This window comes from Aquila chrysaetos, chromosome 9 (genome assembly GCF_900496995.4).
Source record: "Aquila chrysaetos chrysaetos chromosome 9, bAquChr1.4, whole genome shotgun sequence".
In the NCBI taxonomy this organism is placed as follows: Eukaryota; Metazoa; Chordata; class Aves; order Accipitriformes; family Accipitridae; genus Aquila; species Aquila chrysaetos.
The window spans coordinates 26,668,346-26,686,041 of NC_044012.1; the positions used below are offsets into that span (position 1 = coordinate 26,668,346).

General features: G+C 53.2%; 1 protein-coding gene across 2 annotated transcripts; it reads right to left on the bottom strand.

Annotated features, from left to right (window-relative positions):
- Positions 1 to 340: 340 nt before the first annotated feature.
- Positions 341 to 16,456, bottom strand: MEX3A (mex-3 RNA binding family member A). 2 transcript variants are annotated; one of them, XR_003925170.1, is made up of 3 exons: positions 15,956 to 16,456; positions 1,862 to 4,356; positions 341 to 1,297 (listed from the first exon to the last, which is right to left on the bottom strand). XR_003925170.1 is itself a non-coding variant. In XM_030026731.1 (2 exons), exons 1-2 carry the CDS (start codon positions 16,422 to 16,424, stop codon positions 3,251 to 3,253), a joined length of 1,575 nt encoding a protein of 524 aa, XP_029882591.1. In that variant the 5' UTR covers positions 16,425 to 16,456; the 3' UTR covers positions 341 to 3,250. The 2 variants fall into 2 exon arrangements, 1 of the variants encoding a protein (XP_029882591.1); XM_030026731.1 differs by having other exon boundaries at positions 341 to 4,356.
- Positions 16,457 to 17,696: the final 1,240 nt, after the last annotated feature.

A 17,696-nucleotide genomic window follows, 5' to 3' on the forward strand; every position in this document is an offset into this window, starting at 1 on the left:
CCTCGGGTCAGTGCTAGAATAGGTCCCCCCCACCCCAGGTCCCCGACACGGGTGTCTCCTTCCCCCCTCCCCGCTCCCACCCACCTCTTCACAACCTGGCATCAAATAAAGACATTGATCAAAAACTTGCTCACATTACCACGAACAGACTTCACTCAGCCAAGAACGACTAGTCACTCAACTAACATATCGGCCCCGGGGGACTTGGCCAGGGAAGCATTTGCCGTTGCAGTTTCCAGCTAAATCCCCTCCATTACCAACACGAACATTTCCGAATGCCCCTTTGAAGGGTGGTTGGATCCCCCCCCCCCCCCCCCCCCACCCACCCCTGTAACCCAGCTCTTGCCCCAACCACTCTCTCGACATCAGCGGGAGAAATTTGCACAATGAACGGTTAAAATACAACCCTGGGGTGGGGGGATGGAACATGACGGAGGAGGTGGTGTGTAGGTAGGGAGGGGAGAGGTTACTGCCCAGAGAACAGAAATGTTGCCCCTCTCCCTTCCCCTTCCTTTACTGGGACCAAACCGAAGCCAGATTTTGAACGAGAACTGGGCCACTTTTAGAAAGGACATGGCCAGAGCTGGCCAGGGCAATGAAGCCTTTGCCGAGGCCACGCTTCCACGGGAGGATGACTTTCACATCTGTGCCCTGGGACAGCACCAGGCCGTGGAGCCTTTGGGAGTTTGGCCGGAGCAGGGCTGGCCAGCATCCCCAGCCCTCTGTTGCCCCATGGCTCCCACATGGCACCCACACCGGCGGGTCCAAAACACGGCGCTTTCCCCGGGGCAGCGCTCACATCCCAACCCGGTCCTGGTGCAAATGGCTGTGCGCACCACAGGGCCGGGAGAACCAAGCAGCCGGAGATTTCTTAAAGCTTTGGGGAGGAGGTGAGTACAAATTCGACCTGATAGTGTCCCTTTAGCACATTTTTTTTTTTTTTTTTACTTTTTCCAAAACATCAGCATCCACTTCAGAGCCTAGGAACGTTGTCCACCCCTCCATCTACCTCTTGCCCCTATGTAATATTTTACCGTTGATGCAAAATGGTGGAGGCACATCATTTTATGCCCCTCCACCTGATATCTGAAGATCGAAAGTGGATCTTTATCGACACAGAGCACCGGAACGGCCTGCCCCGAGAGTGGCAAGCTCAGCCTCTCCTCCGGTGACCGAGGATGGCTCGAGCAGACCATACCGGGGTGGAGGCAGCAACCGGGAGCAAGCGGCGGCAAACTGAGCAGAAGAGGGGATGTTCCCAGGAACACTATTACGATGAAAATAAAGTCTCCTGTAACTGAAGGGGAAAAAAAATCTCGGGCTTTTTTTTTTTTTTTTTTTTTTTTTTTTTGCTGTAGAACTGTCTCTGCCAAGTTGTGAAACTTGTTGGTTCAGTTCTAAATCAGGGTCCAGGATCTGTGAGCAGAAGTCGAGGGGTAGGAAATGGGGAAGTGGTGGTGGTGGGAGAAAAATTATATATATATATGCTTTTATATACACATATATATATATATAGGTGCTTGATGAGTTAAGTGCCTATATATATATATACACATATATTTATAGATAGGTATACTGGTACTTGATAGGTTAATCCAACACACATCTTTACCATCACAGCATTTTGGCATCCAGAAACTGGTTGAACAAACCTGATGATGTTAAGATGCTGGCTTGCATCTTGTGTGCATTGGCACAGAAGCCAGATTCAAAGCCCATCCTCTCCCACTTCCCAATGGTTTAAAAAGTATCTGATTTAACAAAACCAGGAGTCTTGAAATGATTAAAGGATGTTCAACAAGGCAATTTTTTTTTGTTTTGTTTCATTCTGAAAAAAATATAATATATAAAAGTGGCCAACCTCAGGAAGATCCAGGTAAAGGACAGCTGAAGAGGTTTTGGTCCATAAAGAAATAACTTTTTCTTCTTTTTTTTCCCCCACTCGGTTTTGGGTAACAAAAGTTTTGGTCCAGTTTAAAAACAACAACAACAAAATTATATATATAAACTTGGGGTTTTTTTTGCTTTCTGTTGGGATGCATGTTGGTTTCATATGGGCTCATTGCCTGTATTGCATGATCGTCTTTCTTAGGTTTTGGTGCGATATATATATTTTTTAAGAAAAGAAAAGCACAATGTTATGTGTGTGCATGTGTGTGTGCGTGTGCATGCGTGTTGTGTGTAGCTGCAGCTGGCATCACTTGGAAAAAAGGATGAAGACTGAACTACGGAAACGTGGAAGTCAATACACTCCCCCCATGGATGGGAACTCAGGACTGCTTTTGAAATACCCTGTTAGTGACTCCTGATTCGTCTGATGAACAAATCCCTGCTCGGATAAGGAAAAAAGAACAAAGTTCCAGACTCCATGGTGGCTCAGAATAATAAAATAAATGCTAATCGCCCAGTGTGATTCCAATAGGTTCTTCCAAACCTTCTTCAGTTTCACTGGCGTCATTTTTATTTCTTCATCTTCTTTTTTGATTTTCTTTTTTTTGTGGTTTTTTGTTTGGTTTTTTTTAGAAAAAAAGGAAAACAATAAAAGTTCTTTAGCTGCTGTGGTTTTTTTTTGTTTAAATCTTTGAGGTAATACAGTTGTGCCCTCGTTCTAACAGGTTCCCAGAGGTTGATGGTTTCTTTTTTGTTTTTCTAAATCCCCGTCATCCGTTTTCCTTTCTTTCTATTTGTTTCTTTCTGAGCTCCCAGTTGGGCTGACATCCCTGGGGGGGAGGAGAGTAGGGGCTTCAGACCAAGATGAAGATTGAACGTGGCTGGAGAAGAAAGGCTGGCAGGGCCCTCCCCATGTCCCTGCTCCCTTCCCCGTCTGATCAAGATGGCCTGGCTTGGTCAATGCAGAGAAGTCCCAATCTCACCACCAAAAAAAACTGAACTAAACCGCTTTGCTTGCGAGATCCGAGTGTGCGTTCAGAGTACTTGTTTTAAAAAAGACATTGCAGGCTGGAGCATTGTTCGCCCTTCAAAATTTCTGGCTTTGCTATTCATTTTAATTTTATTATTCACTTTTTTTTTTAAAAAATAACATACATTGCTTGTAAAATAATTTCTTTTTTTTCTTCTTCTTCTTCTTTAAATTAATTTATTCTTTCATTCGTTTGTTCTTCAGATGTCATTATTATTATTATTATTATTATCATTATTATTATTATTATCATCATCATTTTTCTTTCCTGGACCCCCCCACGCTCCCTTCCTACCCCCACCCCCCACCCCAATGCCCTGCTCTGTCTCTTTAGGAAAATATTCTAATGGCCTGAGTGGCTGCAGCGTGGCAAACCGGGCACTCTGGATCAGTCCTCTCACAGATCCTCACGGCACACTCCATGCAGAAGAGGTTGTGGCCGCACGGCACCAGAGCTGCCGTAACTTCGCTTTCGAAACACACCATGCACTCGCGGCTGCTGGAGACAGACGTCCGGGCAGCAGTAGTCGTCCCCAGCTTGGAAAACCCTTGGAGCGGTTCCCCCTGCGACCGCCTGGGGAGACCAGAGAGATTGGGCTCTTGGATAGAGGAGGATGGGGAGCGATGTGAATTTGGGTGGATGGCGCCAGTACTGCTGGACCGCTGCTGCTTCGAGAAGAGCACTGAGACAGGGTTGGTGTTCTCCTGCCCAGCCCACATTGGGGCACCCGACTCCGGCACCCCGTAATACAGATCTTGCTTGTTCACGCCATAGTTGGGGAAGAGGTAACCATAATTGAAGTCGTTTTGGTCATTCAGCCGGGGGGTCTCGTAGACGGGGTCAACGGAGCAGTCGCCGATGCACCCCAGGCTGTTCTGCCGGAAGGTGGAGAGGGGCTTGCAGCCCGGCGCCGGCGTATGGACCCGCCAGGCCTCCGAGTAGCGGTTCTCCATGCCGGAGTCGGGGCTGCTGGAGAGGAAGTCATTCTCATTGTTGTACTCCAGGATCTTGCCCGTCCTCACTGCGATGTGGGTCTCAATCTCCTCCCGGGCACGCTCAACATTGCCTGGTGCACCGGTGATTTCAAAGACGGGGTCCCGGTCCCGGCTGGGTGTGATAATGTAGGTGTTGGTCTGCTGCTGGATCCGCTTGATGGTGGCTCCTTTGGGGCCCACCACCAAGCCCACCACACGGTAGGGCACACGCACCCGGATGGTGACTTGCCCCGGCAAGGTGGGAGCACTGCCAAAAGTGGTGCCAGCCTTGTTGCGGGAGGCCCTGATCATGGAGAAGTGCTCGGCGGCAGAGATGATCTCCCGCCGGGCCATGGCCACGTCCTCCCGCCGTCCCGTCACCATGAAGACTGGCTCCTCACCCCGCACTGGAGTCTTGATGTAGGTGTTGGTCTTTGCCCGCAGGGCTTTGATCTTGCAGCCTTGGGGAAGAGAGAGAAAAGAAGGCAGGAAGGTTAGAGAGGCTGTCCCACCACCCTCCCCTCTCCTCAGGAAACCAGGCTGAGCTGTCATGTTTTCAGCAGGCCCTGTACCCACAACAGCCACTGCCTGGGGACCTAAAATGAGGGAAAGGCCCTTTCCTCACTAACCCTGACAGGAGAAATGCCAGAGGAAGGCTTCCCTGCACCATCCCCAGAGAGCTCAACCCTCAGGAGCTCCCAGCTCCCTCATCCTCAGGTGGGTGTCGCCATTTTGTGTGCTGCCCCCCCAACACGCAATCCCCCTCAGCCGCCTCCCCTCAGAAATCAGCCACTCCTCAGCAATCACCCCTCAGAGATCTCCCTTTCACACCCCCCCAGGCACCAGGGAGCTGGGAAGGGGGGGAATTCAAGCCCTCCCCAAGGGCCAGCGGTCCCTGTGAGGAAGCCTGTTCCTGCTGAGGCCCAGGCCCCGCCATGTTGCCCCTCAGAGAAGATGGCCACCCTGGCTCTCCTCTCATCAGAGCGGCTCTCAGGACAGGAAAGATTTGGCTGACACACAGGGCTGTGGGAGAGGCTGGAGATGACAGGAGAAAGCAGGGGGATGCTGAGTCCATGGACAGGCATGGCTGATGTGGAGCCCCTTGGCCACTCCATGCCAGCTCACAGGGAGCACGAGGGGAGAGCCGTCTGCCATAACTCAAGATTGCAGAGCCCTCCATGGGGACTCTTGTCCTACTGTGGAGCTTTTGGGGTGAATCTGGTGTGACCTGGATCACTTTTGGGAGGCCAAGTTTGGGGGGGGTGTGGGTAGCAGAGATGCAGCAATTTGGGCTCCCCACCTCAGATACAGTGGGACCCCAATTGTCAGCACTGCTAGAAGGCCAGGGGGTAGCAGGATGCCAGTATTTGTTTTAGGGTCAAAACAGCAAGAAATGAGGCAGGGCTGCCTTCCCATGTCCATGTAGAGCCCCACCACAGGCTGTGCACAGACCCTTGCTCCTGGCGCTCACCAGAAGCTGCAGTGAAGGCACGGCGCTGGCTGCCCGGGGAGGGGAGGCCATCCAGCCAAGGGCTGTGTTTTGCCCTTGACTCTCCATCTGCTGTATCAAACACTGATGGCTGCAGGCCTCCCCAGCACAGTGATCCGGGCACTCAGACCCTTTCCTGACGTCACTTGCCATCCCAGTGCTTTTGTAGATCAGTATCCACCTTCCTGGAGCCCACCAAACCTATTCCCCTTGCTCCTTAGAGCTCAGAAAACATCCTTCTGCTTTTCCAAAAAAGGCAAGAGGCTTTTCAGTATGTTTTGGCTTCCAAATCGTTTTTTAGAGGGGTTTAGAGCCAGCTGTGTGACTCCAGGTTCCTAGATGACACTAGGATGCCATCAAGCAACCAAGTATTTTTACAGATGTGGCACAGTTTTCTAAACTACTTCTGGAAACCCTCCCTGCTGCCATCCCTCTGACCCCTCTCTCCAAAAGCCTTACTCTGTGCCCGAAGGCATTTTCAAAGCCTGGCACCAAGTTCCCATGCAGACTGGGGCTTCCTCTGCAGGGAGGTTTGCTCTAAGCTCGGGTCTCTAAGAAAAATAAAAAAATGCAATTCTCCAGGGCACCGCATTTCTACAAGTGCAGATGGAGTAAGGTAAGCATTTTGCCCTGGTTTCCCAAGGATTCAGGTGTCCGACTCAGGGCTCATGGAACAAGAGGATCAGGATATGGCATTGAAACCTCTGTGAGATCCCCCTCCCCACCCCCACCCCATCTTCTCTCCCCAAAAGGAGCCCATCTCTTGTCCTCTCCTCTGACCATCTGACACCAGCAAGTTTTCCTCAACATACTACACTGACATCGTACTTTAATACAAGACGACCTGCACACGATGCTTCTGCTACCAAGAAATTAAGATTCCTCAGCTCTTTGGCTGGAACATTATTATTTATACAGATCCTAATAAATAACAACATCTCTCCCAGCTGGGAATTCAGGGCTGCCACTCACTTAGTGCTGCCACTTATCTGCAGCTCATCTCATGAGACACAGACTTGTGACATCGGGGTATTTACAGGAACGTAACGATCCCACCACCACGTATCATTAGCAAGAATCGAACCCCGCACCTTTAGTGATAAAAACAGAGCCTTGTGCCACTACAGCTGACGAGAATAATTCCCCGCACTCACAGCGGTGGCAGGCACCACACATGGTACAACCAATAGTTTCAGCTGCACAAAGCACACTCAGCCTGACAGGTCACACTCGCATCTTGCAACATCGCATGGGACTGGGGTGCAGCCTCGTCAAACTGCAGGAGACTGCGCGAACACAAAACCTCCCAGCACAGCTTCGAAACCCCACCGCCTGTCAGAGGGTCTTAGCATTGGTGTAGGACACATGTCGGCGAATCCTGACTTCACTGTCGACTCCCAATGCGACTTTTAACTCCTCAGAGCTACTTCAGCTCTTTTGAGCCTCAGTCCCCCTTTTGTGGAATGGGAAGAATGGCTGTCTCTTGCTCTGCGTTACTGCAAAACTTTTTTTAATACTTGGCATTGCGATGCTGCTGCATTAAACCCATTCCTAAGCCACTAATTTCACATTCCTGGGGAATGGAAATGCTAGATCTGACCCAGAGAAGGAGCTGGGCAAATCCCCAAAATCCAAACCAAATCCACCCCCTGCCAAGTCCAATGTAGCTCACATGTTACTCCCCACTGAGTGTGCACCCTGAAGTATATTTGCAATGCTTTGTTTAGTACAGTTTCTAAACAGTTGATGTGGACCGATGGTCATCTACAGTGTTGTGTTATTGGCATTTAGGAAACCCAAAGAGCAAGACTTTATGGTGCTAGGCACGACACAACTGTAGAATAAAACCATGCAGACAAAATCACAGAATAAAGGTTCATCCCAAGGAGCCCGTGGAGGGCAGGATAAAACCATAATATGTCACCTATGCCCTCCCGCAGTCCCAGGGCAGGGTCGGCTCTCTCTGACCCATCTCTGGCAGACATTTCCCTGCCCCGCTCCTATGCCACTCGCTCCAAAGATGGAGATTCCATCTTAGGAAGATTAACCGAGATGCCACCATTTCCCCAGGGATACCACCGGAGCGTTGCATGGAAAGAAAGGGGGTGTTAGCGGCAAGCATCCGCGCTGAAAATTACTCCCGTGCATCACCCCAGACCAAAGTAGCATTTTCTGAATTCCCCAGTGACCCACGTACTGCCTCCCAGGAGCACAAGTCTTGCTGTCGTTTGCAAAAGGACCTCAGGTGGGCATTTGTCAGGGCTGGCTTGGGTTTGGCATTTTTCTAAGCTACGGGACAATGACTGCGTGTGGGGGGAGAGGGATCTGAGCCCAGCACGACAGGAAACAATCAAGGAGGCGACACGGAGGGTCAGGCAAGCAGAGCAGTGACAAAGGACAGGGGCTCCATGCTGGGGACAGATGGAAGGAAACGGTGGCAAGGAATACACATGAATGAGGGCAAATGTAAGCGAGTTACACGAGCTGGAGGGGTGGGAGGGAGTTAGAGATGGAGGAAAGGTGATGGAAATTGAGGGAGAGGCATGTTGTGATCCCTCTGAGAGGGAGGAGAATTAGGGGTGTGGAGGCAAAGGAGAGACACCCCAAAATGGCAAAAGGGAGACAGGCAAGGAGAGGGCATGGTGAGAGGGGGAGGGAGGATCTAGAAACGGACAAAAGGACGCATGGTGCAGTCGATGGTGTGAGAAGCAGGGGGAGGAGGAGGGAGGGTCTCCGTGCAGGCCTGCAGACAGGAAAGCCAGCTTTGCAGAGACAGACAGATGGGGGATCCTGTGCTTAAAAACTGGAGAAAATAACCCCACAGGAAATTAGACCAACTCCATCAAGACCAGCAGCCCAGCAGGTTCAGTGGCCCAGATCTCTAGCAGCTCTAAATTGGTGCAGACAACAGGCCAAGCCATCAGCAGCATAAATCCAGATAACTCCACCAACTTCCAAGAGAGCTGCACTGATTTACATCAGCTAAAATCAGGCCGGACTTAAATCTGACTTACCCACTCAGTGCCAAGGCTCTCAGTCCACCTCAGCCCCAACCCTGACCTTGCTTCCCACAACTAAAGAAGGGCTGAGCCTTCTTTGACATCGCTCCATTTCTGACACGAGCACAGCCAGATCAGGATGTGGCCCTTTATACCCTGGCCGGATGAGTAGCACGGTCCTATGTGCTTTTTTCAAGTGAAATTTGTCCTGTATGTTTTTTTTTTTTAATGAAAGGCTTTATTCATGTGTAACTGAAATTTGAAAACAACATGCAACAAACCACTTTACTTGGTGGATTACTAAAAGGGGAGAGAACTGCTTAGTAGGTGGTGTTAAAAATGTAAAACTAAGAGGAGAAAAGAACCTCTAGAAACTATAATAATATATAACTTTGCTGTAGTGTTCTACTCTTTAAGGCAGTGTGCAGACATCAGCTAATTGATCCCTGGCAGACTCCTGCCAGTTAGATTTTTATATTCGAGAGAGAATTAAGCCCTTACTTGTTGTGTTTCCACTACCTAGCTTCTATTATTCTGTTTTATGCCAATAACACAGATCCCAAAGCATTTTGCAAAGGAGGCTTGCGTGATTATTTCCTCCCCCCACCCCTTTTCCTTTTTAACTTCAGTTAACTGATTGCCAATTGACTCAAAGTAAATGGGTTTGCAAATTACCCTAGTAAGCCACAAATGTTAACATACAGGAACAAACCCTTGAGGACGGTTGAGCCTCTGGCACCCAGACCAGTTATCTAACTGGAATTAATCTGTAGAGCAGCTAGCTCTGGCTAAAAACAAATAAATAAATCGAGTCTAGACATTGCCAAACTGGGGACGGATGGGGGGAGAATCAGGGGAAGATGTGGGTGCACAGCCACATTCTCTTCTCTGCTTACCCCTGCATTAGGAGTAAACAATTCCATCAAAACTAACAGAGAAGGCTGCAAGAGCTTGGTCCACCTGTCCAGCTAAGGCAGTTGCTCACGAGGGCAACAAGGGTGTAGGATGCATCCGATCTGACTGCCGTTTACTTTGCACGAACCCATCCCAAATCTTTTCTCAGAGTGTCATAAACCCAGCGTGCTTCACTGTGGTTTGCACTGAGGCTCCCGTGCACTGCTCTGGCTGCAGGAAAAGGCCGGAGCGGTGCCCGGGATGGATGTGCACTGCATGTGCCTGCTGCACCATGCACTGTGTAAATGCCAGCAGAAGGACAGTGCAATGGAAAATGCAGCCATGCCTATGGAGTAGTTCCATCGGATATTTTACTTCGGTGTAAATTCAGAGTTAAACCCGCTGCTGAGACAACCTTCTCCTTACTGCTGCTAGAAGGCCAGATCCTGCACAGGTATGTACTGCTACTGATGCAGTCTGGAGGGTCTTATCTGGCACAAACTGGCGTGCCTCCAGCATGTGCCAATTTATGCCCAGAAGTGTGGGCTTCACCTGAAAGCATCAGAGGTGCTGTACCAGCTTACAGCAAACAGCTAAGGATCCAGCCCTGAGGTTGTTTTTTTTTATTTGGTTGTTTTTTTGTGATTAAAAAAAAAAAAAACAAACAAAAAAAACCACACCACACAAATCACCCCAGGTCCTTATATTTCTTGTTTTCATCAGATACAAAATTATTTCTACAGACAAAAGATTTTTAGCCCTCTTCTCATTTATACTAAGGCACCTTTACACTGCACTGGTATAAATTACACTTGTAAATACCCCACTTCGGACATTTTGACATTCCCGGTGTGGTATAAGAGAGCCTAAGGGCAAATTAGGACTTAGTCTTTTTTCTGTTATAGTAATAAAATTAAAGAGGACCATAAAATAAACAACCCTCAAATATCTCTGCTAAGGTGGGGCATTCTTTTCCCATTTAAGATGAAAGCCATGTTAAAAGACAAGCACACAAAGAACATCACAAATAAACCCTCCTGAATATCTGTGGGGTGAGATTTTGCTGCATTGAAAATCTGATGAAAGTGGTGTCAAAAAACACAAATGCACACAAAAGGACCACAAACAAACAACTAAATCTCTTTGCATTGAGGTTTTATTGTACTGATGATGCAAGTTGTGTTTACAAGGAGGGGAAAAAAAAAAACCCAACACACCACCACACCACAAAAATAAGCAAACACCTCATTTCAGTGCAGCAATTTTAAGCTTTTTCACGTAGCGATGAAAGTTGTTTATTAAAGGGGGGGGGGGCGGAACAAAAAAAGAAAAAGCAACGCGACCCAAAAGCAACAACCCAGATGCCACAGACAATTGCCGCCTTGTGCGGCGGAGGAAAGTTGCAAACTGGGGCTGGAAGCCCCTGGCCCCAAGCAGCCGTTCTCCGCCAGCAATGCATCACATCAGGGTGGGTGTGACCGCGGCCCCCTGCATGGCACAATCCTGCCGCGGCCTCGCGGCACACGCTTGGAGCCGGACGGTGTGCGGGGGAAAGCGGGGCAAGGCGAGCTGGCGACGGGGGGACGCAGGAGGAGGGGGCTGCCAGACAAAGGCAGGAACAGGGGGTGGGGGCCCCCACCCAACGCCAGCACGCTTTCCCACTGCCCTAGATTCCGGCCGGCTGCGCTGCGGCGCGGTTCACTCGGTCAGCGCGGCATCCAGCAGCCGATCCGATGAGAGGAGTGTGCGTGTCTTCCTAGAAAATTCCCTTTGTCTCTCTCCCAGACCCATTTTCTCCTCCCACCTCTAGTTCAAACCGCACAAAGTCAATCCCGTTCTGCACTTTTCCTTGGTGTAAATTCAGATGGATTCTCATTAACACTTTATAACAATCCGACACCGACTGCAATTCCTCTCTCCCTTTAAGGCCCATCTCAAGCTGCTAGAGCAGCGTAAGGAGGTTGGTTTTTCAGGCCCCACCAGACCTGGTGGCTTTAGCTCCAAGATTTACGCGAAGCAAGCAGACAACAGGATCTGACCCCCTCGCTGCTTCTCGCTCGGATGCTGTACATCCACCTCCACATGGTGGGTGGGGGAGCTGCAATCATCAGACTTCCTCAATGAAAAAGGCTTCCTTGGACTATTTTTAAATGCTGAAAGCATTAGAGCATGTTTGGAGCTATACAAAGGGCCCCAATCACCTGGGGTTAGTGGGGCCTCTTGTTATTTGACTTCACCTTGCCAAGAAAGAGCAATTTATGTTAAGCTCCTCTCTCACATAATCTCATTCCTGTTGACAACAGGCTAGTTAGAGCAAGCTGGGAGATGCTTCATCAAAGGGTGTCTCTGGGTACAGGTGACAATGGATGCTACTATTGATGATGAGAGCAAAAATACTCTTACAGGGAAGGTACCTGCTGGGAGCGGGCAGCTTGCACTGTTGTGCTCTGTGCAGCAGGAAGCCAAACTAACCCACTACCTTCTCCCTGTGCCCGTACACACCAGGCACACAAAGAACCATAACCATGTCTCCCTAACTACCAATCTAGCTTTAAATGTGCCCCGCTTAAAAGTCCAGCAGCTTCTTCCCTAGCTCCACTGACAGCAGCCCAGATTGTCAGTGGGAGCAGATTTAACACTGGCAGAAAAGTCAGATACACATCTTCATCAGTTTGATGTACACCTGCCTCGGGTGACTTCTAGGGAAGAACCTGGACACCTCAGTGGCTGAGGATTTCTGCCCCTTTCTATGTTCACAGTCTGAACAGCCAAAGCGCGACACCTTTAGACACTCTCCAGTCTTCGCAGCATCTCTCCCATCTCAACCCACACCCTTGGGTTGCAAGAACCTTCTCCTTTGCAGCTCCCTTGGAGCCCCACCATTTCCTCAAAAAGCACCCGCAAACCACTTCAGCGCTTTGTCTTTACACCCTGGCAAATTTATTTGCGTATCTCTGAGAACACATGCAGTCCCAGAAAGGGTGTTGCAGGGAAGATGCCCACACCAGGAGTTGGCAGGCAAAATACAAGAGCCACTAAGCACCCCAATGCACCACGCTGGCCCAGACCAGCTCCAGAATGGCACATGCCAGGAGGTTTAGCCACCCAAGCACAGCATGACTGGAGTTCACACGCTTGCCACGCACCCAGGATACAGGGGGATGATCCGCAGCAGCTGCGACACAGGCAGAAACATCCCTGCTCCTCACCCTAGCAGCAACAGGAGGGCATACGTGGAGGTCATGGCTCCCCTTCCAGCCAGGGAAGGGAAGTCATTGCCAACCATGGCCAGGGGCAGAGTGGAAGAGGTCATAAACGTCAATCAAAGGGATTGTTATGACTTCATCCCCTCATCCTTCCTTTTCCGGTTTCCTCTCCTTCAATTTGCAAAGCAGTCCCGCACACCCCACCAGCCACCCAGCTCTCCATCGCAGACCCTGGGGCATCACAGTGGAGGAGCAGTTCTCAGCACCTGTCCAGCCAATTCCCGCAAAGTCACCCTTTCAGCACTCCCCGATCTTGTCCCAGTGAGTCCCCCATCCCACCCGGCTAGCGGTCACGCTGCTCAAGAAGCGCTGCTCGAATTCAGCACACAAACCGGCACCACCGCAAACTCGAGCGAGGTTTCCAGCACGCGATTGGCTCCGTGAGGGCATGTTAACAGTTCCCGGGGAAAGCAGGGAGCTGCCAAGCACAGGTTTAGGTCCTGCAGCATCTCTCGTTCAAAGTGGCACCACCCCCTCCACCACAATTAAACCTCTTCGCAAATCACACTTACAAACATTCCAATAAAAATATATGGGGCTTGAGCCTTATTTGTACTCAAGCGCCTTTACACTCTTCCAGCAAAGCGAAGGGCAGTCTTATGGCAGGTGGAAATCCCATTGCCAGATGCATGTAGAAGGGCCTCCGTGCCCAGATCCAGGCCTCTTACATACATGTGTCAGTAAGGTACACTTTCAAAGATGGTAGGTATTATTTTAAAATAATATGAAGGAACAGTGTGGTTCATCAGATCAGAAAATATGAAGATAAAGAAAAAGCTCAACCCTGTTACCAATTAAAGCCCTGAAATAATTTTTATTTCACTATTACTTTTTTTTTTCCCCTCTCTTTTCCAGGATGTTCATCACCCTGCTCACAAGTACCCATAAAACTAACTAATTTCCTTAGAAAACCATCAGCCCCATGAGTAGTATTACCAAGGGGGTGACAATCTGCAGATTCTGGGTTCCCCCCAGGATTCCTAGTCAGGCATCCATGAGAGCACAGGATTCGGCCCCCCAGGGTACCCTGCACCCAGCTCCATCTGAGGGCAAACCCTCGTAATCTGGCCTTCCACACAAAAACAAGACCCAGGAGACATTCCTATAGGCCTTTAAAAATAAGTGTGGGCCACAATCTCTGCTGGAGTAAAGAGCTGTGGCTGCAGGGACTCTGCTGAAGCAATCTTGGTTTCTACCAGCACAGGATCTGGTCCACCCGCCTCTATAAAGGGGCACAGCTTACACTGTCTGACCCACTAACTGATGGAGCGCTGCCGAGTCCGCCTTGCTGGGGCTCTGGCCCACTGACAGTTTTTCCCAGATGTGGGAAAGCCCTCACACACACTAAAAATGGTGGAAAAAATCCAGGTCTCCACGTTCCTCTCCATCACTCTGGCCACAACGGACATGCTGCTGCGTACTGAACACATCGAAACACACCCCCTTCTCAAGAGTTTGGGGCAGCAGTGAGATCCAGGAGGAAAATAGCCTGGGCACCTCCTGCATCGTCTAACGTTTCCCCTCAATTCCGCCTGCTGAATCCTCTCTCTTTTCTAACTTTATTAAACAAAGGGGGCCTGATTCTCCACCGCCTTGCACCCACCAGCGCAGAGTTGGTGCAAAGCCCCGCTGTTTCTGGCCGTGCTTGGCTCACAGCGGTAGAAAAGCGTCATGGGGAGGATCAGGCCCAGGCAGGATCTTCTCAGCCATACCTTCACCCCCCTCTCCAGCCCCTGTCTCCCCAGCTCGCCGGCACGGGGGCCACGATCCCGGTGTGGCAGAGGAGAAGCTGGAGCAAGAGCCGTTCCCTCCACTGCAGACACCCCGACTTTCAGGGGAGGACAGCATTCCCCGCCCCCGCACTCCTGCCTACTCTCCATCCCAGCATGGGGACCGGCCTCTGGCTTCGCTAGTGGGAGAGAGCTGAAGCCACCAGAGGCCCCATTGTTCCCATAACATGCTCCAGCGTAACGATGCACAGCCATTAGCCATTTGTATCCCTGTCCCTGTCTTCCCCTTGCCCACCTCAGCCTCTGGACATCGCCTTCTGGAGCACTGGCCCTGAGGAGCCACCCCCCCCATGTCAAACTGCAAACCCCCTGCTTGGGCGATTTCAATTCCCAACCCAAGAGGAAGCATCTGGATTTGGAGCCGCAGTCTCTGCCCATCACACTTCCAGAGCGTCAAGTTACTTGCTTAGAGAAAGAAAAAAAAAAAAAAAATCCCACTTAGCCACACTATTATTATTTTTTTTTTTTTCCTTTGTAAGCGACACAAAACTTCTCTCGCCAGCCCCATGTTTTAACCCTGCGCCGGCTCCCGCAATGCCAACGGGCGGCTCCGTGGAGATGCCCTCCCCGCAGCGCACCTCGCCCCCACACGCACACTCGGGAGCCCGGAGCAGTGGGGGTGGGCGAGGGGTGACTTAAGAGTGGGTGTGGTGTATATATATATATAATTTTTTTTTTTTTTTTAAAAGCCCTCCTCCATTCCACCTCGCTCCGAACAGAGCTGTAAGGAGAACAAAAGCATCACTGTCGCGGAGCGTGGTCAGCGGCGGAGCCGGGCGGCGGAGGCGTGCGTGGGGCCCACGCGGGACGGCCGGGTGCCCGTTCCGGGGTCCCTGCCAGTCACATGGTTGCAAAAGGAGTTCAACTTCCATTAATCGGTTCTTTGGACCCGTACTAGGCCCGCAGCTCGCCTGCCCGGCCCCGGCGAGCCCCGGCACAACCACACCCCCCTCGCTCCGCCGAACCCAACAAAGGGGATTTTTCCCCCCACCGCGCCGAGCCCGGCCGGGGTGCGGGGAGCTGGGGCCGGGCTCAGCCGGACCACCAGCCCCGACTCCCTTCTTCCCCCCAATCCGCTTTATTTTTTTTTCTATTATTTATTTATTTATTTATTTTTAAAAAGGAGGAGGGCGGAGAGCGCGGTTCAGGAACGGCTCTTTCGCAGAACCGGAGGAGCGACGGGGTCGGGGCTCCGGTGCAGACAGCCCACGCAGGCATTCCTATACATTTCCCACCCTCCCAAAAGAGCCCCCCCCCCCGCCACAAGAGCAGCGACCCGTCCGCAGCCCCGGGAGTCCCACTCCGCCCGGAGAGGAGGAGGAGGTGGGGGGAAGGCGGGCTGCACCCGCCGCTTTGTCCCCGGCGGGACTGAGCCGGCCGGGGCGCGGGTGCCCGCCCGGCCCCGGCCCCGGCCCCGGCCCCGAACAATGGGAAGGAGGGAGCGGCGAGGGGCGAGCCGCGGGGGAAGTTGGCGGGGCCCCCCGGCGGGGCGGTCCCCAACCCTCCCGTCCGCGGGGATGCCGCGGGCGGCGGGGGAAGTTTCCCGAGGAAGGAGCCCGACCGGGCGGGGGAAGAGGAGGGGAGGGGGACGGGGGACACCGGGAGCGGCGGCCGGCGCTCACCTTGCCGGCCCACGATCTCGGCCACGTGCTCGGAGCTGGGCACCGGGACGCACTCGGTGGTGTTGGAGCTGCTCTTGAGCCGCAGCTCGGCCTCCTTGTACAAGGCGCACAACTTGGGCTCTGCCGCCCCGGCGCTGGGCGCCGACGAGCCCTTCGGGGCCGGCGGCGGCGGCGGCGGCGGTGGCGGCGGCTGCTGCTGCGGCGGCGGCGGCGGCGGCGGGGGCTGCTGCGGCGGCGGCGGCGGCGGGTTATTGTTGTTGTTGTTGCTGTCCTCCACCAGCACCACGGCGGAGGAGGAGGAGGAGGAGGAAGGCTCGCCTAGCCCCAGCAGGCAGAGCTGGTCCAGGGCGAGCTGCAGCGCCCGGTCATCCTCCAGCAGCGCTCTGTCTTTGCCGCTCCCACCGAAACAGCCTAAATCGCCGAAACCCCCGTTCCTTTCCATTATCCCTGGTACTACCAGGCTAGGCATGGCTAACAAAGACTTGAGAGGGGGTTGGGTGGTGGTGGTTGGTTGGGGAGGGGGGGGGTGTGAGAGCGAGAGGAGGGGAGTGGGGGGGGGGGGGGGGGGGGACACAAAGAGCTCGGGAGGGAGAAGGGAAAAAAAAAAAGGCAGAGGGAGAGAAACAGACAGAGAAAAGGACCCTCCGCCCACCTCCCCTCTGCCTGGCCAAGCCCCTTTCTCTCTGTAACCCGAGCTCCCTCGCCCAGGCACTTCCAGCCCGCCGGGGTCCCCCCGCCGCCGCCTCCGCCCCCGGCTCCCAGCCGCCGGCGGGGTGTGCGGAGGGCCGGCGGGGCGCGGGGCGGCGCGGAGCCCCGCGGGGGGAAAACTCTTTTGTTTGAAGGCGGCTGGGCGCAGCGGGAGGCTGCCCCGGCCCGCGGCCTGCTGGGGGATGTAGTCCCCGTCCGCCGCGCACACCCGCTCCGGCGCGCCGGCGGCGGGCGGCGGGGGGACGGCGGGTGGAGGGGGCTGCGGGGGGGACCCTCCGTGTCGTGGGGGGAGGGGGCCGGGGGGGGCCCCACCATACAATGGGGGGAGGGGGCTGCGGGGGAACCCACCGTGTCATGGGGGGAGGGGGCTACGTGGGGGGACCTGCCTTGCCAAGGGTGGAGGGGGCTGTGTGGGGACCCACTGTGTCATGGGTGGAGGGAGCTGTGTGGGGACCTGCCTTGCCGAGGGTGGAGGGGGCTGTGTGGGGACCCACCGTGTCATATGTGGAGGGGGCTGTGGGGGGACCCACCATGTCACGGGGAAAGGGGGCTGTATGGGGACATGCTGTTCCACAGGTGGAGGAGGCTACACAGGGACCTGCCTTGCCAAGGGTGGAGGGGGCTGTGGAGATACTCACTGGGCATACCCTGGGCATGGGGGGGCCACAAGTGGAGGAGGAGTGCATGGGGACCCAACAGCATCCACTCCGGCACAGAGGAGCCATGGGTGGAGGGGGTCCACGTGGAGACCCACCATGTGCACCTGAGCATGCAGCGGTCACGGGTGCAGGGGGGGCTGCATGGGGACCTGTCAATGCACACCCCATCAAGGAGGGTCTGTGTGGGGACCTGCCGCTGCCCACCCCTGAGGGGTGCTGTGGAGAGCTCAAGGGTTGGGAGTCTAGAAATCCACTGGGATAGCGAGGACCCTCGGGAGAAGCAGTGGCTGGGCAGGGACACCTCAAGGTGGAACTGCTTGGGCCATAGGCTGGCAGCAGCACCAGAGCTGGCAGGGTGAACAGTGGGGAGAAGG

What these genes read in the sequence shown, in the direction of transcription:
- MEX3A (XM_030026731.1), bottom strand. Translation starts at nt 16,424, where the DNA reads ATGCCTAGCCTGGTAGTACCAGGGATAATGGAAAGGAACGGGGGTTTC. An exon ending in CGAGATCGTGGGCCGGCAAG is followed by an intron (nt 4,357 to 15,955) that starts GTGAGCGCCGGC and finishes CTCTTCCCCAAG; the next exon opens with GCTGCAAGATCAAAGCCCTG.